The sequence below is a fragment of the Salvia miltiorrhiza genome, chromosome 2 (assembly GCF_028751815.1).
Source record: "Salvia miltiorrhiza cultivar Shanhuang (shh) chromosome 2, IMPLAD_Smil_shh, whole genome shotgun sequence".
In the NCBI taxonomy this organism is placed as follows: Eukaryota; Viridiplantae; Streptophyta; class Magnoliopsida; order Lamiales; family Lamiaceae; genus Salvia; species Salvia miltiorrhiza.
The window spans coordinates 39,555,168-39,581,096 of NC_080388.1; the positions used below are offsets into that span (position 1 = coordinate 39,555,168).

The 25,929-nt window shown below is 34.9% G+C and overlaps 1 protein-coding gene and 1 long non-coding RNA gene across 2 annotated transcripts; both read right to left on the reverse strand.

Moving 5' to 3' along the window:
- Nucleotides 1-930: 930 nt before the first annotated feature.
- LOC131012401 (uncharacterized) lies at nucleotides 931-2,779 on the reverse strand. Its single transcript, XR_009097313.1, has 2 exons — nucleotides 1,526-2,779; nucleotides 931-1,438 (listed from the first exon to the last, which is right to left on the reverse strand). It is a non-coding gene; the product is annotated as an uncharacterized LOC131012401 (long non-coding RNA).
- A 9,451-nt stretch (nucleotides 2,780-12,230) lies between these two features.
- Nucleotides 12,231-14,505, reverse strand: LOC131012403 (uncharacterized). The gene has a single exon (XM_057940356.1). The coding sequence runs from the start codon at nucleotides 14,096-14,098 to the stop codon at nucleotides 12,380-12,382; it is 1,719 nt and encodes a 572-aa protein (XP_057796339.1). The 5' UTR covers nucleotides 14,099-14,505; the 3' UTR covers nucleotides 12,231-12,379.
- Nucleotides 14,506-25,929: the final 11,424 nt, after the last annotated feature.

The window sequence follows — 25,929 nt, forward strand, 5'->3', positions numbered from 1 at the left end:
GTCCACACGATGGTGGACACGATCGTGCCCATCGTGCCCACGAACGTGGACATGATGGTAGACACGATCGTGTCCATCATATCCACGATCGTGGGCACGTGTCATGTTGCGCGAAAATTAAAGTCGTGGGGACCATAAATGGTATTTTAGTCTTTTAATTCATTTTGGTATACAAAAGAGTTAGTTTTAATGTGAGGCTATTAAACACTCTATTTTTAAAAGGTGGTATTTAAAATCTTGAACCCCTATATTTTTCCTTACTTTTTTTTTTATATTTATCATTAATTTAGTATTTTTTATATTAATTCATTTTCAATTTTTTCATATTAATAATTATCGATCAATATTGTTTTTATTTTTTTACTTCTAAATTCTATAACGTTTTTGTAATATTTATTGAATCTTATTTTCCGCAAGTAAACAATGTTGACCTAAATCGACATAATTAACTAGAGATTTTCTGTATAGATATATGAAAAATATGATAAAAAAAAATAATAATAATATACGAGGATGGATAAAACAAAAATATGTAGGTCACGTTAATTTCTTGGCACCAACTTGATTTTAAAACTTGGATATGCGATTCTTGTCAATGTTTTTTTTTAGGGGGCGATTGTAATGACCCGCTCTTTTATATATATATATAAGCCAATAATGCGTGTTTATTTATTTATAGTCAGTAAATAAAACCCGGTTATTATCCTGATATGAATTGAGCTTATGATCCTGAATTTATATTGTTAAAGCAGTCAATGATATTATTTCGAAAGTTATAACTGACTTAGCGAAGTCATGTTATTTATTAAGCGAGATGAAATTATTGATTCTATTGTTTATAATTTCTTAAGTCGCGGATTATTTCCGACTCGTGAGTTAATTAAATCTGCGGATTTAATTTAGATGGTAGAACAACGAACGAATTAAATCTACGGATTTAATCTAGATTCATATTACAATTACAGAAGCACCGAGATATACGAATATATCTCGTTTATTCACCACCATCCTATCTTCAAACTTTACAGACTTTTACTCAAAATCAACCTCCATTTCTATCTTCCTAATTACACCAACACCAAGTACACAAAGAAAAGAAAAAAAAGGGAAAAGGGAAGTGGAGAACGTGAGCTGCAAGAGGGCAGCCTCTCTCCACCCTTTCCCTCTGCTGCCAAGTACAGCAGGGAAGGTCTTTCAACCCTTCCCCATGTCAGCCCCATCTAATCTAACCCATACATCAGCCACCCTACTGCCATCAATCTCGTAGGTTACTCAAGTGCAGCTGCCACTACACTTCTTCAAATCAGTTTATCAGCAGCAACCTTCTCATTTCATTTCCATTCCACACTTAGAAAGTTTCAGGACAGCAGGGACCTTCATTCATTCTCTGCCAGGAGGTAAACTTACTTAACTCTCTTCAACTTCCCCAAGATTTCACCTGCATTGATGCAAAGAACATCCACTTCAATTTCAGTTTCAACCCAGTTGATACCTTAAGAAATCGAAGAAGTAGGAGGGAGCATACCTTCATTGTTTTCTGCCAAACCCTTAAGGTAAGCTTGGGCTTTATTCCTTCCACCTCCTGCCGTAATCTTCCCCTGCATTTGTTAAGAGAAACATCTTATGACTCTATTTCAGATTCTAACAGCTTCCAGTTCGTCTAACTCAGCAACAAATCACCAACCAACATTTATACTTCAAGGTATTTATACTATCTCAGTCCACCCTCTCAACATACACATCTCGCATCCTCAGAGCATGATCAACCATTCACATACTACTACTCTATTGCATCAATGACTTCGCTGATAATAAGAAGGGATACACCTTAGCTTATAATCGAACACAGACTTAGTCCCAACATTGTGGTTTCGAGATTCATTTTGCATACTCATCGACACCCCATTGCGGATTAGAAAACAAATGAGACTAGAGAACTTAGCTTTAAGAAATAGGGTCGGCGGCCTATTCGGTTGAGCCAAGACGACGGCGACGACGGCGACAGCGGCAGCTCTTGCTGCCTCGGCGGAAATCGTGTGACAACAGCAGCAGTGTCGCGAATGGAACAACGACGCTGAATCGCCGGCCTTCCACAGACGGTGGAGATGACGGCAGAACCATGGTGGCGGAGGTGGAAAAGAAACAGTGCTCGACTCCCTACCCACCTTGACGTCTGAATCGGGACCTGAATGGCTCGGAGAAGAGAGCGAGACGACGTCGGTTCACCGATTGATGGACAGAGAACTGGACGGCGATTGTAAATCGCCGGGTTTACAGAACGCCGCGGCGCCGAGCAGAGAGAGGCGGTTCAAAATCAGAGAGGGAAATTAGGGCTTCTGCTGTCCCTTCATCGGATTGAAAAGAAGAGCCCGGCGCAGGAGGACGAACGAGACCCCGGCTGTTCGTCGGGAGTTGCGGCGGCGGCAGCGGCGATTGCAATGTCGGGGAGAAATTAGGGCTCGCCCTTCTCGCCTCGGACGTACTATCAGCGAGAGAGAAGATAAGAAGGGAGAGGCAGGTGCGGCCACGCCGGACCTAGGCTCGGCGGCAGCCGACGCCGGTCGGAGCAGAGGCGGCGGTTGAAACCTCGACTGATTTTGAGAGTGGAAAAGAGGGGTTTTAGAGAAAGGAGGCGGCGCGGTCAACGATTGGACGCCGGCAGCTCGAACAGCCGGAGAAGGAAGTGGCGACTTCGGATATCTCGACTGAATCGAGAGAGGGAGACCGCGACTGATGTTGAGGGAGAGGGCGAGAGTTCTCGACTGATTAATGAGAGAGAGAGGGGACCGATTAGGAGGGGAGGAAGAAAGCTGGGCTTCTTTCACTTATTTTTCCCTTGGGCCGAAATGTTGGGCCTTCTTTTTAACTGTTGTGGGCTGCAGATTATTTGATAATGGACTGGTCTTCCAAATCATTTAAGCCCAGATCCCCTTTTCTTTAAGGCCTTTGTTTTATTGGAGTTGGGCTGGGGATTATTAACAGATTTGGGCCCCACCTATTTTATTTAATTTGGCTGTTGTTTTATCTTAGTTGGGCCTCGTTTGATTTATTTATTTGAGCCCAGCTAATCAATTATTTATTCATTGGGTCAAGATTTATTTAATTACTTGCGCCAATGAATTATTTCAATTGGGCCTCTCATATTAATTATTCAAGCCCACTTCTACTTAATTAATTATTAGGCTGCCTTATGTTGGGCCTTCTAATTATTCGAACTTATAGTATTACTATTGTTCCTACTCTAGCCCGGGTAAACTTTATGAGGATATAAAGCGAATAAGCCGAAGTATTTATTTCTTTTCTATTGATTACCTCAAGTGAGATTTATTTGATTGACAAATTAGAACACCATGACGAGAATGGATTATTACGGTTAATTACTTGACCTCATGAGACGAAACCTAGATGGTTTATGTATTAAGTCCGACAGCCTGGATTAATAGCAGAACTTCCCCAATTATTATCTCAGAATAATAATTCATGCATAAGAGGATCATGCCGTTAATTTCATATTCTCATTATTTGAGGATTTTGCTCGAGCAGTATCTTATTTATATTTTCGTAATAAAGGTCAAGCGCGAGATTATTAATCAGTCAAAGAGCTACTGTACCACAGAAAGTTTCTATCAGGTGGGTTTACTTTCATATATATCAAATGAGTTTAATGTTATATTGAACAAGTTATTCCATTACAAAATCTTTGAACTGAAAATTATTTCAACTGTTGTCTTGCCATAAATGTTTTAATTTTGGTATGATATCTATCTGATGTGTTATGTAATCGAATTCGGGTCCTGGGCAGTTGATAGCTATCCTGCCAGGGCTAGTGTACACGTGTGACCGTGAGTCATCGAGCGGGTTGGCCGGTCAGGTGTCCGTGAGATGTGGCCACCTCTCCGGCACACAATTCTAGATATGATAGATTACAAGAGAACTTAGACTGATCAGTCGAACTTTAAGAATCACAAATGAATTTAGTAAGCTTGGGCCTTTTTAGCGAAAAACCCCCTTTCTGTACTGTTTATGATGGCATGACAATTTAAATCCTTACGAAGCATGTTATATTTCATAATAGGCATCTGTGCCACTGAGTACCTTTGTACTCAGCCCTGCATATATTTCTAAATGTGCAGGTTGAGCAGTAGCCGATGGTGATGAAGTGACGAGCGGGATCTTCTTTTGTCTCGATATTATATGTTTTGAAAAACTCTTGGGTACATGTCTTCATACATGTAATCAGAAACCTTATTCCTTCCGCTGCGTACTCAAAGAAGTCTTATGTTATTTTGGCTAAGTCGAAGATATCCGAACTCACTAGTTTAATCGAATCATTGCAACTAAACATCTGTTATATATATATATTAGATGTTTCCTTCGTTATCAATGAAAAAGTATGATCCTTCTCTATTTATTTACTCCCCTTTCTACTCCCACTTCTTATCTCCCTTAGTCATGGTTTCTCGGTTTAACTATCCTTAATTAAGTCCAGTCGTGACAGAGATTCTAGTCAATGTTGATGTCAAGACTCGTAGATAACTAAAATAACATTTAGGGCATGGCCAGGGACGGAGCCAGGAATTAAGTTCGGAGGGGGTTAATTTGTACGGGGGATCGGGGGCGGTAGCCCCCGAGAAATTTTTTTTGGGCAATCCGTATAATTTAAGGTATTTTTTTATTAAAATACGAGCATAATACTAATAATAACGAACAATATTTTCATAGATTATATAGTTTCAATATATCACAAAACTTTTTTTGGACATTTCGTATATTTAAGACATTTTTTATTAAAAGGCAAGCATAATAATAATAATAACAAACAACATGTTCATAGATTATATATTTTCTATATATTACAAATTAGTTTCAATACATTATAATTTTTTTTAGCATTTCATACATATTAGGCATTTTTTATTAAAAGACAAGTATAATAGTAATAATAACAAACAATATTTCATAGATTATATAGTTTTAAATAACAAAATTATCCTTAAATTAAGTATATATGAGAGAATATAATAACCAAATACTCTTTTATAAAATAAAATTATTTTATAATAGGTATAAACATATATCTATATATATTTAAAAAAAATTCAAAATTTTGGAGGCCCTAGCCCCCCCCCCCCCCCCCCCCCCCCCGGCTCCGTCCCTGGGCATGGCTGGTACGCAGAAATGGAATGGTGATTCCTGCGCCCATTCCCAATCCTATGGTTGGTACGATTTTTGTAATGAGAATCGTCATTTCCGATGGAATGCCTATTCCCATGCATATGGGATTAGCCATTCCTCCCCTCCCTTATGGTATTATGTATTCCCACGGATATGAGATTACTCTATAATAAAAGTTTATTTTTTTAATTAAATAATAATGATAATAAATAAAAGTAAAATAATTTAATATTAATAATATAATAAATAATAATAATTTTAAAAATAATAAAATAAATTTAATAATAATATAATATAATAAAATTAAAAATAATAATAATAATAAATAAATAAATAATAAATAATAATATTAAAAATAATAAAATAAATAAATAATATTAATAGTAATAATAATAATAAATAATATCAAAATAATTTAATATTATTAATATAATAAATAATAATAATTGTAAAAATAATAAAACAATTTGAATAATAAAAATAAATAAATAATATTAGTAAAATAATAAAATAATTTTAATAATAATAAAAATAAATTAATTAATAGTAAAATAATAAATGATAATAAATAATATAAATAATAATAATAACATATTATTATTATTACTATTACTTTCATTTATTGTTATTATTAATTACTATTATTATTGTGTTAATTTTATTTCATTCCTATCAATTCATTCCTTGTAAATACCAACCATAGAAATCCTATATTTCATTCAATTTCATTGCCATTGTCATTTCATTTCAAAATCCATTCCATTCCCTTCTAATTTCATTCCTATATAGCAGCCATCACTATATGAATATATGTCAAATCCCACGAAATTAATTAAATCCATTCCCCAATTGATACCGTATGTGATACTTTTTCTAAGTAATTAATAAAATTAATGGTCTCTATTGATATAAGAAGATTAATTTCTTTTCTAATTTTAATATATATTTGAAATGTTGCAATAATATTTCCATATTACTATTTGTGGTAGAATAGTTATTGAAGAGTTGATGTGGCGGTGGGATACTTCATAATAGCTGTATAAAATCTCCTGTACAATCGGGTGTATATATGGTGCAATCAGGTTGCACTTGATCCGGTTCAATCCGAAAATAATACTTCCTACGTTCTTAATTCTTATAAAATGTGTTCAATTTACTATTTTCGTTTATCCTCATAAAATATATTCAATCTATTTTTGATAAATTCTTCACTCATGACAATAAGGTGAGACTCTTACTTCACTCTCAATACATTCAACTACTTTATTTAAATCCGTGTCATTTAAAAATGAATACTTTTTATAAAGACGAAGGGAGTATATGTTAAACTCGCGCTTCACTTACAATCTGAGTGCAATTGCATCTAGGGATGGTTCTGAAGGTGAAGAAAAAAAGAAGAAATAATGCACATAATTAATTCATAATTTAACCGCACAACATTAATAATTAGGGGCGGTTCTCATCGTACGCTCGCTCGAGCGCAGAGGAGACCTCTCTTATACCAAGTTGAAGAAAAAGAATGTGAAATCCGAGTCATGTTGACTCTAACAAACTATACTAAATAATAAAAAATTATAGCAAAATTTGTTGAGCCGAATAATTAAGTAAAACCAATGGGCTTTCTCATCTGGCAATCAACAACCGAACATCATCAACTTGTCATCAATTAATTCATTTAAGATTATGGGAAGCTTAATCTAATAATTAGTCAGTTGCGGTTGCATCAAACTAGGGCAGAAAACTCAATTAGTTAGTTAACTAGATAATTACTTAAAATATGCATGCATTTCCAGGCATAATCAAAGGGAAAGAATGATAATTATTGAATTTAAAAATGCAGAGTGTGACAGCTGAGATATTGCGAAAAAAAGTAGTGATGATGAAGAAGCATCTACTCTATCTTAGACTTAAAGATTGAGAGAGACAGGTCATTTGTTCATGCTTTTATACGTACAAGATGATGATATTATATTGGTGAATGGGCTTAACATGTTGAGAATTTAATGTATTTATGCTACGTCAGTTTATTCATATGCCCCATATTTAACTTTTATATTAATTTCTTATATTGATCTATTTTGCTATATTTGGTGAATTGTTGCAATCGCCGTAAAGACTGCTTTAAGGACACCCCGTCCCTGGAATATCATGGAAACAATATAATTTAGTTTTTTCTAGATTATGAGATGTTATTGCCTGTTGGATAGTACACCTGTTGTAGCACAATACAACTTAAATAAAAAAAGAAAGATTATAACGGAAAAATTGAAAATATACTAAAATAGAAATTAAAATAAATTTAAAGTTGAATCGAGGAGTTCTCTCTCTGCAAGATGATATACGCCCCGATAATGCTCACGGTAAAACATGTCGTCCCCAAAGATGAAACGACTTCGTCTTTTAAGGTGGCAGCACTACGAACTAAGAATGCTCCGGCGAACTAGATAAGATGAGAATTAAGTTTTATGCTTCTACGAGTGCAACTAAGATAATGATATGAGATGGAGATAAGAGAATAATATGTAGTTGGTGTGTTATTCTCCATCTACAAATGAGGCTTATATAGCCACACCATGAGAGGTTAAAGGGCGGCTAAACTTTGGTGATTACCACAACTGAAAGGCCGAAGATTTTGACAGTTATAACAACTAAAAGGTCTCATGTGTAGTACACAATTTTAGCATATTATTTTCCACTCACTACAAATTAGTTTTGAGATAATGAAAATACTATGATTATCTATATAAAAAAAGTTATAAAATAATCGTACTATATTTCTTAAAGGAATTAAATAAATAATCACGACAAATTAATTAATTAATTATAAAAAATACACAGAAGTAATTTCCAACAGTAACCCAAGTGTGGAAATGCCATATGCATGAATGCATACTCCTAGCCCAATCCTCAAGTGACATCAAAGCATTAGGACAGATGGCTTGTGCTTTGAACCTTCCTTAGTTGATACCATCAAATATACTGGCGGATTAGTAGGACGCGATGCCTTTGAACTATTCCTCCAACGTGTATACATAGATAATGAAACCAACACGATGATGACCCAATCTTATCCATTCTCACGTTTGTATTCGTTGCAGGTTATGGACAACCGTTTTGGATTCATAAGTGATATAAACAAAGCGACCCCACTTTTCACTTACGTAGGTTGTTCTTTCCCGAGCATCCTACCATAGTATTTTCGGGGCGTCTGAAGATTCAATCATTTCTCTACGATTTCTCTTGCACTGCCCCTATAATCATTGTAGCTATAGGAAACTTCTTGCCCACGTTTTTTTTTTAAATGAGTTTGCCTTCAATTATGTGTTCTCTGAATTGAGTTACTATCAGCTTAATGTCATTGAAAAGCTCATTAGATATATCAATATTTCTGAGAAGTACGATTATGTATCCTTCTTTGAATTTAATCATTTCGGGGCGTCTGAAGATTCAATCATTCCTATATCACTAAATTTCTTATTCGGTTCCAGAGAAGGTAATTTCCTCTGAGTGTTTCTTTTGCTATGACTCTTATATAAGAGACAGGGATGATCTATTTTGAATGTAAGATTATACCTATCGAAACATGTTTTTAATCATGGACAATTGTAGTGACAATCTCAAGTATGTGATGAGAGTGGTCACTAGAAAAAAAGGTCGAAAGATTTTAGTATGTGATGAGAGTGGTCATACGCACGACACAATGGTGTATGATAAAATTTTTGGTAGATTATGAGGTACGTAATTGCAAATTTAATAAAAAAAAAATTTGAAAATTGAAGTCGTTAATGATATTATTAATTTTTTTTTTTCAGTAACTGGTTGCAGCTACATACATCTAATTTAGCTAAATTTCAAATAAATATTGTAGCTTCTCTTTTAACTTTTTGTGGGTCGATACTCTGCTTACATATAAGACATCTAATTCAGGCCAATTTCAAATAAATGTTAGTACAACTTTTATTTTAGAGCAATTTCATTCGATACTCTATTTTAGTAATAATAGATTCTCGTCGAATTTCAACGGGCTACTTACTAGTATATATATATATATAATACTTCTTTAAATATAAAATATGAACTATTTTCATAGAATTCATACATTTTAGCTAGTTCGTATTTTATTTGTTAAGAAGTATTTGTACCGTAGTCCTCTCTTATGTGACATGTCTATGTGTGGGTGTGGGGGGTAGTGACTAGTGAGTAAACATGGAGCTATTGCCTCGAAAAAATAACAAGTAAACATCGAGCTGTATAAACTTCCTATTAATCAAATGTGATCTCAGAATTTAGTTACAAGACTTGCTTATTCCAAATTCTTTAGGCCCATTTAAGTGTTAATACAAGACTTGCTTATTCCAAATACTTTAAGCCCAATTAAGTATCATTATCCGAAACCAAATTATTCCAATAATTGTGGCCCAAGTAGACGTGACATGCAACGCATGTTAAGTTACCAACTTTTACAAGTTTTATCACAATTCTCGATTAGTATTCTTTGTTTATTCCATTTTATTTTATGACTTAAAACTTATGTTTCTTTTCTTAAGTTAAATAAATATTTTTAATATTTTTCAAAAATTATCTCCAACTTTTGCTTTCTACTAAAATACCCCAAAAATTCAGCATTTTCTAAATATTATCATGGTATACAAAATTCGACACCGAAATGATGAGTTACTTTGCCGAATTCTTAGGTACGTAGAATATTTTTTTACACCTCACCTAATAAAATGACATCGTCCCACTTAAGAATATGGTAAGATAACACATGAAATTGTCGCTGAATTTTGTATAACATGATATCTTTTGAAAAATATTGAAAGTTGAGGACATTTTTAAAAAATACTTAAAGTTGGTGGTTTTTCAATAGAAAACTAAAATTTGAGATATTTTATTAAAAAAGCTAAAATTGAAAACTTTTCAAAAAAATAAATTAGAAATATTTTATAAAAAATACTGAAAATTAAGTACATATAACATGATTGACCCTCAAAAACTTAGTTGAGTCGGAAAATAGAAAAAAAGGTTAAGTAAAAGTTACAATAAAGAAAAAGAAGAAAGTTGAAAGTGACATAATAAAGAAAATAAACTTTCACAAAAAAAAAAAAAAAAAAAAAGATAGAAAACTCGCAATTGAACAAAATATGGGTACGTACGCGTGTGCCAAAATTCCAATGCCACAATTTCGTTATTTAGTTGAATAGTTAGCTTCTTACCAGTTTGTTGAGTTGCTTTTGTCCATAGAGAAAACAATTTTCTCACCTGTAATTTTATTTTTGGAGTTAAAATTAAAATTAATCACGAGGATTTTTTACTTACACAAAAATTTGAGTACAACCAGATATACTGTACAAATAAATTAACCCGCATCTTCATCTGAACTCGCATCCTGGCTCAAATCGTGTAAATAACACTATTCGGTTATACAAATGACATTGCCTATAATTGACACTATTCGGTTATATAAATGATACTGTAACATTTTAATAATTTTCAATTTTATAGTGTCATTTAAAATATTATAGTGTCATTTATAATTTTATAGTGTCGATTACAGGAAGTGTCATTTATATTTTTAAATAGTAATTATACACAGTATCATTTGCAATGTTATAATATCCTTTATACACAGTGTCATTTGTATAACCGAATATTATCAATTACAGGCAATGTCATTTGTATAACCAAATAGTTATTTACACGGTTCGAATCAGGATGCGGATTCAAATTAAAATGCAGATCAAGATGTAGATCAAAGCATAACCCGATTATACGATACATTCAGTAATATCCATGACCACATCTTCTACTTATCGAGGCCTATGCTCCATTTTACCAATCAAGTGCGCACCTCACACCTCAATTATGTTACAAATTGTCACCAAACAAATTCAAATATTTTGTTTTAACTCGTTGTTTTATTTCATTCTTAAATTCTTAATATGGTGAAAAATATTGTGCGAATCCACACTAAATACACAATACGTTTTTTCACCTTATTTACATTTGATACGAAACCTGCAGAGGTGATGATTCAGGCAGAGCACATCAAACCCAAAAATATAATAGAGAAAAAACAAAAATTTGCAGAAGAAAGCAAAAACAAACATGAAAAGTGGCGAAGAAGGAAAGAGTAAAAAGACAAAAAAGGACAGGGAAATAGGCAGATCATCTATCACATTCTTCGTTTGTATACATCTATAGCTAATATACTACTTCACATGCCCTTCTCCAAAATTCATATCATTCCCATGTGCATACCACACACTAATTATTCACATATTTTGCATTGCCACACACACTAATTATTCACATATTTTGCATTGCCACACTTAATTAGCCAACAAGCGCGCGCGCACACACGAGATCGTCCGTTAACACACCACCACATATGTCGAAGACAACAATCTTCAACGATAAACAAAAATTATTGAGAATTCCAAAAATAATACCCCCTATGTCCCTTAAAAGTTTGTCCAAAGGAAGCAGCACAAATTTTAATAATTGAAATGATGAGCTAATATTAAAATTGTAAAGTTGATGATGACACTATGTACAAAATTAGAAAGTAAGAAGATTTAGGCAAATGTTTTAAGGATATGGAGTATCATTCAATATCTTATAAAACAGAAATTGAATTGCTTATAGATCTAAAATGAATCCTAATTCCCAAAAGGAACCAAAATTCTAAAACTAAAATCAATCCAAAAATTAACTATGAATATAGAATTGGGGCTCTTGCTGCGTGTGAGTCAATCCTGCTCGTCTAATTGTTTCGCTTCTAAAAACATTTCATAATAGTAATTGTCAATGGGATGGCAAAAGTTACGCACATTTTACATCTGGAAAAAAATCTTATAATAGCAATAGTGAATTCAACGCCAGAAGTTACGCATGTTTTGCATCTTGGCTTGAATTTTAATCATCTGATAAGAATCAAGCAGTTGGTCCACATAATCTATTTCCGACCACATTCCAATATCACGTGACATTTCACGAATTCAGTCTTATTAATATTGAATATTGATGGTAAAGATGGAAACTTTTGTAGGCCGTTTTCTGCATTCTGAATGTTGCTGACAATCAACAACTCTCTAATCAAAAGGGACTAATGTAGATTTACAAAACCAAAAAAAATATAAAGGAAAAAAATGTTGAACCAACATTAATAAAAAGACGAAAAAGTAAAATAGAAATAAAGGATTCAAGAATGCCAGAAAACATTGAGAACATTGCGAAATCTACTGGAAGACAATTTCCTGACAATCTTCTTGGCATCGGAGACGTCATCCTCCTCCGCTAGCTTCTCGATGTTTTTAAGGTATCCCGAGCTCAACATCTTCTTCCTCGCACTATTACTCCGCGAGAGCGACATCAAAATCGAAAGCAGAAGCTTCTTATTACCGGAGTTGGGTTGGTCGGGAGCAAGCATCTGCATCAAAACGGCGACGTCTTGATCACTCTGCACGAACCTCTTCCTGTTCCTGGGCACCAGGAGCATGAGCGACAGCGTCTCCGCCGCGATTTCCCGCATCTCGAAGGATTTGGAATCGAGAAACTTGAGAAGAAGCGGCATGAATCCTGCATCCCCCATCACCTTCTTCGCCTGCTCCGATGCTCCGCAGAGCCAGAAGGCGGCCTTGAGACCCAGTTCCTGCAGCGGAACCTCTCCGAATCGAAGAAAATGCAGTATGTGATCTGCAAATCCGCAGCTCATCACCGAGCTCTCCCACGACAGACATATGCTCGTGATTCCTCTCAGTGCGACCTCTCTTGTTTTAGTCGAAACCGGTGACGCGGGATCCAGGATTCGGACAAGTGTCGGAATCCCACCATACGCAATGATCGTTTCTCTAATGGATTCGTCTCTATACGCCATCGTCTGCAGCAGATCAAGAGCGCTCATCTGCGCCGCCTCGTCCCTGCTCCCGGCCAGCTCCACCAGCCCTGCAATGCCGCCGTCTTCCACCATGAATCTCTTTATCTCCTCCACCGCCACCAGGTTCTTCAACACCCCGCACGCCAAGCAGACCAGCTCGCTCCCGCACCCGCCGTTTTCGCCGCAGCAAATTTTCAACAGGGCCGGCACGCCGCCGTGGGCGGAAACAGCCCAAACGTTGTCGGAATTCTCCGTCATTTTTATCAGACACCTTGCTGCAAACTCCTTGCTCGGCTCGCTCCCACTCTCCACCACTCTGATCAGCGGTGCAATCGCGCCGGCGGCGATCAGCTCGGCTTTGCAGGGCGGGAAGCCGGCGATCAAGCACACGGCTCTCGCGGCCTCCTCCTGCACCTCCGTGTCTTGAAAATCAAGTAAATTGACAAGAATGCTTAAAAAACCTTCAATCTCGGCGCCAATCTTGACATATCTATCATCTTCTCGAATGACTTGGTTCAAGGCAATGAGGGCTTCCCTCTTCATTGTCTTGCTCCCGATTTTGAGCCTGGAAACGACGTCGTTGAGGTAGAAACGCACGTCGTCCTTGGAGGCGGAGGCGGCGGGCCTTGACACAACAAGGGCGTGGCTCTGCTCCAGCAGGCCGGCGGAGTAGATTTCGCGGAAGCTGGTGATGTGGGCGTCGAGCTTCGCCGACAGCATGTCGAGATCGCTCTGCATGAGGAGCTTCCCGCTGTAGGAGGACTCCGAGCACCGCCGCGCGAGGCCGTCGCAGTTTGTGAGTGTGCTTAGAATCTTCTCCAGCGCCTCCGACAGCGACGGATTCCCGCTCAATTCGCAGTTCTCGATGGCGGCGAGGTTCGAGATCAGTTCCTCGAGCTTGCTCCTCGCCGACTGCCATTTCGCCGTGAACACTTTAATCGAGTGGGAGAGGGAAATTAACGAAGAAATTTGCAGAATTGCCTGCTGTAATTGTTGCTTTTCTGTTGTAGATGACGATGACGAGGCGATTTCTTCGTCGCCCATTTCTTGAATTTCTTTAAACACTACTGGATTTGGGGGAAAAACATTTTTGCGGCGGAGGGCTAGGTTTTCCGGCGGCGGAGATTCAAGATTCCGGCGGTTGATGAGAGGTGTGGGTTTTATGGGGGATGGTTGGGAATCTTATCTGTTGTGCGGGACTAGGTCTATTGTAATACGGCTTGGGATAGAACCGCAATTTGTGCCCAATTTTACGAAAATGGGCACGATTATTTGCGAAGCATCAAGTCTATGTAGGGGTTGTCTTGGTAATTTAGCTTCGACTAGGAGTCTATTCAGTTGGGACGTCGAAATTTTTAATTTCATATAAGAGCTAATATTCAAGAAAGTTGCTTTCACGATTTCTTCCTAATTTTTTTTTTTTCAAGTTTTCAACGATATCTAAAAATAAAATATCGTGTATTAGTATTCGTTTTTATTTGGAGTACTATCGTATTCATTTCTTTGACCCATTACAATATACCGATGATTTTTCTAGAAATAATCGGTTACTTGTACGTTCGAATCTTGTGATTTAGCCATTTCTTTAATATTTTCACTTTACAATTTATATTACGTATCATTTCATCAATTCACATGTATCATACCATAATTAGATAAAAATGCTAGAAAATCAAGGAGCGTTAAACACACTCCTAAAATTCCCCACAAAATACAAATTTTCAACTGTGGCAAATGTAGAGAAATGTTTAACACACTCCCATTTCAAATATTTCTAGTTATCGCACAACGATAATATCGATTAACTAATTTTAGACGCTAATTTAGCTTACGTGTTATTTGGTGGTCGAAAAAACCTTTGAAATAAAAGCTTGCTCGTGTACGTATGTATGTTTTTTATGTTAATATTCTCAAATTTTGAATTTTCATTCAATTCAACGAGACACCCAAGCATCTTAATTATTCAAGAATCGGCCTAGAGCCACACTATGCCTAATTTGAGCCATAAGAGTGAATTCACGGGACAAGCTAGTGTCGTATATATATATAATGAGGAGTATTATTTTTGATAAATTAATAATTAAATAAGCGGTGAACTCGAATCCAAATTTTTTTACCTTAGATATTAACTACTCTATTATTAGGTCAACACGCATGCACTCGCCGTATAATGAGTATTTGATGAAATAATGGATTGCCAAAGTACATATATATTTCCAAACCTTAAAGCCAGAGCCCCAACAGCCAATTAAACTTAAATACTTCCAAAAAATAGTCACAAAATTGTGTCTTATTTCAGATAATAAAATGGTGTCTTTATTTGAAGAAGTACATAGGTGATAAGCTGAATTACAAGACTGACATACACAAGTATGTTTTTGTCATAACTCCTATATAAAACTACTACCCTGCATTTGTAAAAAGTGGGGTCGTTTTGACTTTTTCTCTTTCTCTCTTTGTATCAATATTTTGTAGCTTAATATAAATTGAAATGGTGTAACTAAATTGTGATTTGATGTTAGAGCATGTTTTAGGGGTAGTAATTAAGAGGGGAACTGTGGGTTAGAAATAATGTGGAAAATGGACAACAGATAATAAGGACAAAGCCTTTTTAATTAGGTGAAAAGGATAAAACAGAAAAGAGTAGCTTTCAATATTGCCTTCACCTCCACCCCCACCCCCAACCCCCCACCCCACCACCATGTGTGAGATTCTTGCTTTTGAGCTCAGCCTTTTCTACTGCAGCAAAATTATGGTGAATTTTTCAGTTTTATTAATGGCAAAAATTGAATGCAGTCACAGCCCCTCCGCTGTAAATCTGTAATAGTACCTTCTTTTCTTTTTTCTTTTTTTGAGAGGATAATTGAAAGGGGGGTAAACTAAATGCTTATGGAGTTTTACAATATATTATGATTGATAAAGCACTTAATCGGTATCCTTCAGAAAATAGGAGGGGTTATTTATATTATTGATAGATCATTTTAAATTTTGGCTCTTATATTATTGATCGGATGAAATGAGTCACTGGATAATTTACTGATATATATAGTACTGCATTCTTGTATGTCTTACAATGTACTCCACTTGCCAAGCATGTATAAGAGAGATGGAATGTTGATAATTGGTGTATATTTGCAATCTATATGAAACACCAATATCAAATTGTGAGAGAAATGTGTGTTGGTGTAACGATAGTGTTGTTAATACGTGTTTTAAGTTTAATTTCGCCACGACATTATTTTTAAAAATTATTTATTCTCCAAAAAAAGTTTATTATTCTTCCAAAAACAATTATTATACCTAATAAGTCAAGAATGGCTGGCTTCACGTTTTACGGTTGGCCTAGTAAAATCTGACGATGATACTAATATATTTCGAATTGAAAGTTTTTGTGTGTGTGTGTGTGTGACAATATAGTGATTGCGAATAAATATTGTTTATAAAGAAAAAAAAATAGGCTAGCTCGAATATTGAAATGATATCATATTACTTCATTCGCCCCGATTTTTAGTATCCATTTGAGAATGACACGATTTTAATAAAATGATTGGATGTATTGTAATTGGAATAAGGGTCTCACATTTTATGCGAGTATTAAAATAATCAAAGTGGATTAACGTCTCACTTACTTTTACTAAAAATAGAAATGAATAAAAAAATTGTGGAACATTCAAAAAATGAAATATGGATACTAAAAGTTAGGACGGATGAAGTATTTTTTTAGGGGAAAACTTGTCTATACAAATTATATGTGATATATACTAGAAGTCTAGATCATATATATATGTAAAAGATTAATTATGCTCTTCAACGAAAAATAAAACTTATTGAAAACTCAAAAATTATATAATTGAATGTCATATAAAATGCGAAAACAAAATATTTATAGGCCTAAAATATGAATCCTACTTAAAAAATTGATCATAATCCTACAAAATTGAAATACTAAAGGGCCAAAAAAGACCTAAAAGGAAAGAACTCAAGTTCGAAAACCCGTCCATCTCAATATTATGTGTCTTATTCGTTCTATTTCGAAAATATATTAAAATGGCAATTTTAAACTCGACGCTAAAAATTACATACGTTTCATCATATCTTATCGAGTCATCGACGAACTTGATATTCACTTGATCATTAATCATCAGATACACATCAATATATCCAATCAATAATGGTGTCATCATTTCATGTATGTTTACGTTTTTGATAAAACAAAATAAAATCCTCAGTGGTGAATGAAAAAAATAATGAAAATGGTTGGGATAATTATGGACGGTGAAAGTATGATTGTTTTGTAATGTTGGATTAAATATTAAAATGTACATTTATATTTCGAAAAGCAATATTCCCACATACGAAATTTGGGGACGAAGCAACTCCCCTATATGTAGCTAGGTGTTAGTGGTTGTTAAATAGAAAACGATTTTATAACAACGAATTCAACGGAAAAGGGGGAAACATGGGCGTCACAAGGCAAATATTTTCTTATGCAGATTTCAGAAGTTTAGGAAATTAAATTTAGTATAATAGAAAGGACCACTAAAAAAGTAGGCCAAGTGTCCGATTAAGACCAATCCGTTTCATTACAAGACAAAAAATGCCCATAATTTGGTTTGTCACGGAGCCTTGCTTAATTTATATCATCTTTGTTGTAATGACTGTGCTTTAGATCATTATAAATACACATTCGTTTCATATTATTCATTTAATATATATATATATATATATATTGAAAAATAACATTTTTAATTTCTAAAACTGAAAAAGAATTATATCTTGTTAAAAGTGGATATTAAATGGGGCCTGTAATATTTAGGAATATAAATGTATGGATAAGGTTTCAAAAGGGGAAAAAGTTAATCTAGGATTAATCTTATTAATATATCTTAGATGAATGTTTGGCATGGACATTTTCACGAACATCTAGTGTTATAAAACTTGAAATGGTGAATTATGTATTAGTATCTTACAATATAACATTTTATTATACAAGGACTTATTCGTTTGACAGTGTGTATATATATATATAGGGTGTGGTTCTAGAGAGAACTACATTATTTGTGAGAACAGAAGAACCATCAAATCTAATGCATCCACTGTAAAAATTAATGCATTTGCTGTTAAAATTAATGCACTAAAAAAATTTAAAAAAAATGCTCTCTTCAGGATTCGAACCCAGGATCTACATTCATCCAACAAGATGATGCATCCACCGTAGATCTTGATGATCGAATGGCTGAAAATGGTTCTCCGGTCTTCTTTTATTTATGGTTCTTTCTTGAACCTCTCCCTATATATATATATATATATATATATATATATTATACAAGGACTTATTCATTTACACAGGGAATTCATAGGTGTTCTACATATAATTCATGGGGAAGGCTAAAATAAAAATCAAAATTAGACTATAAAATAGGAACCATTTTCAGCCCTTGGATCATCAAGATCTACGGTTAATTCATCTCCTTCTTGGAATAATTCATGGTCCTGAGTTCGAATCTCATAGGTAGCAAAAAATTTAATTTTCGTAATTCATACATTTACATAGGGAATTCATAGGTGTTCTGAATGAATATTAAACTGAATTAACGTTCCGCTTTGCCCGATGATCGTTTCTTGGTTATTATTAATTTATCATACAACGATTAATATTAAACATGCTCCTATGAATTTAACAGCTGCACGTTGGAGCTCAGAAATACCTGAAGAATTCAGAAGAATTCGCAGATTCGCATCTGAACAGACCGGTCAGCTTCAAGCCTTCGTTTGAAGCCTCAAACGTCCTCAAATCGTATTTCGCCCAGAAATACGACTTCTTCGTCTTCGAGAGAGCTTTCCGTGGCCGCCTGATTCGTCTGAATCGGAGTTCTGTGGAGGAAGTTATGGCCGTTTTACGGAGACTGCCAGAACTTGGTTTCGTGCGAAAATCTGACTCCAGCTCTGATCTTCTCGACTGTATCCCGCTCAGCTTTCACCGTTGGATGGACAACGATCTATGAAAGTCCCAAGAGAGAATGCTCCACACGTTTTCCTGCGCCCCACACAACTCTCAAAACCCTAATTTTATCAGTCTGTTTTCCTGAGAGCTGACAGCTGTATTTAATAGAATTAAATACGTGTGGGACGCTTGGAATCTGTAATAGGCGTTCCTTCTCTCCTTCTAGGGCTAGGAGACTTTGGGCCAGTCCAGGGACCAGATACAAGGAATAAAGATGGGCCTCAAATAAATTAATTTATCTATGGTCAGCCCAGACCATAATTAATTTATAAATATCAGTTCATTCCACTAGAGAACCGATACTAACTTACCCCTTTATTGCCGGTGATGAGTCGGGGGCTTGTATTTAGACTTATTAAATCTCCGTATTTAAAATATCCGACATCCATTAATTAATTAGAGCTCTGACAGCTTAAATTAATTAATCTCTTTATAAATCCTTAAGCAGTACCACTCAAACTTTATTATTGCGCCTGAACTTAATCAACCTGCAGGGTTTAGCGAAATAAACCTTATTGAGCTCCTTAAGGGGATGTCATTATCCTATACCGGATACGGGTACTAATACAGATAATCAAATATCATATATTAACCGCTATCACCCAAGATACAGAGTACTCGAGTTAGTATATAACTTTCACTCATAGTAAGTCAAAGTGATATACGAATTAACATATATATCTGAATACTTATTAGTATTAAGATCTTATAAGTCACCGAGATCTTGATTCTTCACTTAAGTCAGATAGAAGAATACATCTCAACTGTGGTCCTATCAATACGTAATGACGTACCAGTATAGACAAGTAGCCAAGACAAACTACTTCCATCTATACTGCAGCCTAAACCAATAACTTGTCCTAGAGTTATTTCGGCTGTGATCATATTATATCTCTTAAGGTTATTCCAATTATATGGTCTTCTGTGATCTACAACACACCATATAATCTACTTATATAGAGATAAAGAACATACATATGCAATCATGAACACAATCAGATAGGAGATTAGATAGTGAACTTAGGAAACATTGTATACAAGCATAAAACGTTCTTGCTTTCAGTATACAAATCCAACATGTTCTACATATAATTCATACATTTTAATAAGTTTATAGTTTATAGTCTAAGAGGAGTTTTCTGAATAGCTCTCCCCTATATATATATATATATATATATATATATATATATATATATATATATATATATATATATACTATAGGGCGCGCTCCAGTGAGACCCCCTATTTTTCGTGAGACACTGAGTACAATGAATAAGACATATATACTGATGAACAAGGGCCACAAGGCAGTATACACTGATGAATAACGAAATTTAAAAAATTGGTAATGAACATATAAACTGATGAACAAAACAGTATATACCAACAAACAATATAGTATATATTGATGAATAACGAAATTTAAAATATTTCGCTTCCTCCAGGATTCGAACCCTGAGTAAAAAAATTCTCCATCTAGATACAATATCAGCCTTAGGATTGATGAAATAAACGCACGATATCGTGTTTTAGGTCTCACTAAAAATAGGGGATCTTATTGGAACGCTCCCCTATATATATATATATATATATATAGAATGGATCCAGAACTCTTAAAATATAAAATACAAATCAACTAAAATGTATGAATTTTATGTGTAGAACACATATAAATTCGCTATGTGTAAATGTATGAAATTGCGAAAAATAAAATTTTCGTCACCTATGAGATTCGAACTCAGGACCATGAATTCATCCAACAAATTGATGAATCAACCATAGATCTTGATGGTCTAAGGGTTAAAAATGGTTCATATTTTGTATTTTAAAAGGTGTTTTTATTTTAGTTTAATTAATAATAAGTTAGTATATGCTGATATATGTAAATCACACATATTTGAATAATTGACATTGAGATCATGTTTTATATTGCTTGAATTTTGAAGGAAAAAAAAATATTAGCCTGAGTATTTTATATACTCTCTTATCATGTATATTAATTTATTTATTTTGAAAATAGGGGAGGGGGTGATCCTTGGACCTCACTATTCGTAAATAGGAGTTCACACCGCTTAGTGTCTCCTAGGAGACATCATGTAGATTAATTCAAACTATGAAATACGGAATTAATACTAGAAATATAATGATGAAGTACAATTAGGGATGGCAATCTACCCGCGGGTAGCGGATATCCGCGAAAACCCGAACCCATTAGGGTGGGTTTGGATACCATTTAATATCCACGGATAGTTTCGTGGGTGCAATTCACTATCCATTTAGTTCGTGGGTATGGGTTTGGATACTTACTATCCATACCCGCGAAACCCGTTTACCCGCGAAAAATACCCGCCAATTACCCATCAATTATCCGTCAATTACCCGTCAAATATCCATAAAAAATTCTATAAAATAAGGGCTTTGAATATATATTTTGAAATTATGGGCTAGTATTTCTACTGTCGATCAATTATAGACATTGTTCTTTGTTGGATTTTATATTTTAGTTGATGAATTTGAACATTGTTCTTTGTGAATTTGAATTTAAACATTGTTCTTTGTGGATTTGAACTATGCTATTTGTGTTGATTTTTTTTTATTATTAAATTTGTTGTAAATTTATATTTAAATTCTATTTCGTGGGTATCCAGCGGATAGTGGGTATTCGGCGGATAGCGGGTATCCGGCGGATAGTGGGTGACGGGTATCCGTCGGATAGCGGGTTCGCGGATACCCGACGGGTAGCGGGTATCCGCGGATAGCGGGTTTGGATACTATTGATATCCATGGATAGTTTCGTGGTTAGCAACCACTATCCATTTAGTTCGTGGGTATGGGTATGGATAGTCACTATCCGTACCCGTCGTACCCGATTGTCATCCCTAAGTACAATTCAATGCATAAAACGCTTTATTTTCAACTAATAAATTGGAGGGTTTGAATAATCTAATGACTACGTAACTTAAAAAAAATAAAATTAAAAGAAAAAATGCAAAAACATAACATCGAAGGATCTATATTAATTTGATATGTGTTGTCTCCCGTCGAAAATCCGTTGAAAATCATTTTGTATAATTTTTTTTTTGGAATTTAATATACTGTAAAATCAATTTAAACATCAAATTAATTCAAACATACTTATTACCAGCCTAATCCTTCTTCTTAACTTTCTCCTGAAGTTCACTCCAGTACTTATTCCAATCTGCTACACTTCAAACATACTTATCATAATAAAACATTCAAATTCAAATATACCTACAGAATTGAATTAAGCTAAGTATTAAGTATCATAACTTCATAGTGACAACATAAATCCTAACTCCATACTGACAACATATACAAGTATCATAACCCCTCTTCATACTAGTCATCAACTTCACCATGATACTCTTGAGATCATTGATGGTGCCATCTTGCTCCAACATACGTGCATTGAGGTTGTTCCCTCTAGCAACCTGCACATCCAATTGACCTTTGAGCGTCTCGACCTCCTCAAGATAAGCAGCAGGAGCAGCCTGAGACGTGACTAAGTACTGGATCCACTAGAATCCATCTGTGTCATCATGCCTATCCCGAACACACGGCCCTTTGTATCCTTTTTCACCACCTCTTTAAATGATGTCAATTTTTATATAACATTAATATTATAATAGTGTTAGAAAACTAATTAAACAATTTCTTACCATAAACTGATTGAAGTAAACTTCATTCGTATCTGAAGAAAACGCCCTCTATATAGACTTGGAAAGCATGTGATGTATAACGCCAGATTTTATTACTAGGCCGCAAAATATTTCAACAAATTGGAGGTTATATATTTGTATATTAAAACATTGTAAGTTAAATTAAATTTGTTACATACCCATAAGTCAAAATGTCTACTTGAGAGGGGAAGAGATTTGAAAATATGCAAATTTGAGAGAGAGAGAGAGAGAGAGAACTTGTTGTAAACGGCGACTCCGGTGTAGTGCGACTTCGGCTGGGGGCGAGGCGGGGGCAGATCTGAATCTATACAAATTTGAGAGAGAGAGAGAGAGAGAGAGAATCTGCTGGTAAACGTCGAGATGGCAGCAAATCAACGACGTAGTGCGACTTCGGCAGGGGGCAAGCGACGACAACGGACTTCGACAGAGCAGGGGGCTAGATAGAATTTGTTTTGGGAATGGTAGGACAACTGAATTTGGGGGAAGAGATTAGAAATTATTCAGTAATTAACGACTGGACTTAAAAATCAATATTCTCGACGGGCTAACGACGATAAACCAAAATATTAAAAATAATTATAAAAATAATTTATAATTGTCGACAAATTATCGACAAGAGTTTAATTTTTTTATTAAATTTAATAATTTACGATGGATTAACGACGAGCTTATACAAAATAAAAATAATATTTTAAGGAATTAAAAGTTCTTGACGGATGTGTAACGGATTTACGATGGCACTAAGCTCCCGTCGAGACCGTCGAGAATGGGTCAAGAACACTGGAATTTTCTCGACGGGGTTGTTACCATCGTTAATTTCAGCCACTCCATTTTTTGTAGTGGAACAAATTTATCGCATTATTTTTTTATCTCATATTCTTTAGGAAAGAAAACATGAGAAAATATTATTATACCATCACCTCATTGAAGGATTAATAGCCCCAACAGGATCGTTTCTTGGATATCTTAATTTACCATACAACGATTAATCCTAACATGCTCCTATGAATTTAAGTGTTGCACGTTGGAATTAGAATTACTTACTTGTAAACTGTATGCAAAGGTTGTCGATGATCGTGTTGAACGACTTCAGCTCTGACCTTTTGAACTGTATCCCGCTCAGCTTTCACTGTTGGATGGACAACGAACTGTGAAAGTCCCAAGAGAGAATTCTGCTTCACATGTTTGGCGCCGCTTTCCCTACTCTCAAAGACCTAATTTTTATGTGTGTATTTTTCCTGAGAGCAGACAGTTGTATTTAAAATAAAATACACGTGTGGGGCGCCAGTTTCTTAGTGCTAGGCGATTTCTCCCTCTGCTAGGGCAAGGAGACTTTGGACCAGTCTAGGGACCAGATACAAGGAATAAAGATGGGCCTCAAATAAATTAATTCTCCATGGTCAGCCCAAACCATAATTAATTTATAAATATTAGTTCATTCCACTAGAGAACCAATATTGACTTACCCCTTTATTGCCGGTGATGAATCGAGGCTTATATTTAGACTTATTAAATCTCCGTATTTAAAATATCCGACATCCATTAATTAATTAGAGCTCTGACAACTTAAATTAATTAATCTCTTTATAATCCTTAAGCAGTACCACTCAAACTTTATTATTGCGCCTGAACTTAATCAACCTGCAGGGTTTAACGCAATAAACCTTATTGAGCTCCTTAAGATGATGTCATTATCCTTTACCGGATACGGGTACTAATACATATAATCAAATATCATATATTGACCGCTATCACCCAAGATACAGAGTACTCAAGTTACTATATAACTCTCACCCATAGTAAATCAAAGTGATACACGAATCAACACATATATTCGAAATCTTATTAGTATTAAGATTCTATTAAGTCACCGAGATCTTGATTCTTCACTTATGTCAGACAGAAGAATACATCTCACTGTGATCCTATCAATACGTTATGACGTACCAGTATAGACAAGTAGTCAAGACAAATTCCTTCCATCTATACTGCAGCCTAAACCAATGACTCGTCCTAAAGTCATCTCAGTTGTGATCATTTTATATCTCTTAAGGTTATTCCAATTATATGGTCTTCTGTGATCTACAACACAATATAATCTACTTATAAAGAGATAAGGAACATACATATGCAATCATGAACACAATCAGATAGGAGATTAAATAGTGAACACATGAATCATTGTATACAAGCATAAAACGTTCTTGCTTTCAGTATACAAATCGAACACTCATAATAATATTATTAGTTCCAAGCGAGTGCATATTGGTGTATGGAAGGATACACTAAGTCACCAATTACAAACTTTCGTTGCATTGCGAATTTTCTTACAAAAGATAAATTCAACTGATAAATGAATCAACTACGATGACTAGGATCAGCAAACTCAAGAGTAAATTGAGAATTATCCAGATAAAACTTGTCTAACAAAGTAACCAGTTAACAATTCTACCAACTATTGCTAGTAAGTCAATTGGATTAATAACTAATGTTTTGTGGAATGTGGTGGTTAAGCTATTCGTGTGTTTATGAAAATCTTTAGGGTTTCAGTTTAGCTTATTAGTATTAATGTTGATTAGCTTATTGAGTCAGCTGATGAAAGTGTGCTTAAAAATACTCCACCCGTCCACAAATTCATGTTCTACTTTCCTTTTTGGCCCGTCCAACAATTCATGTCTTATCCATTTTTAGTAACTATTTATACATTTTTTAATTGGTGGATCACAATAAAACAATACGCTTTTTCTTCACCCAACTAATAAACAATACACTTTGTGGGTCTCTTTCTCCACTCAACTAATAAACAATACTCTTTTTCTTAAAATCCGTGTTTCCTCCCTAGATCATGTATTAGTGGATGGATGAAGTATTCTTTTAGCTTGAGTTGAGTTTTGCAATGCTGAAAATGTGTGTGCTGAAATTATGTCAGATCAAGATATTTAAAGTAAATATAGAAAGTAAAGCACACAGAGTTTTAACGTGGTTTGGAGATAACTATCCTACGTCCACATGCATGAGTTACATGCGATTTCACTTCACTTTAGGTACCTCATTTCTAACGCTAAAGTCAGTTTGACCAACAAAGTACGTTATGCTTATCTACGGATTACGCGATCGTGTCTGTTGTTCACTATTTACTCGGTCATGTCAGAATATAATTTCAACTTTCA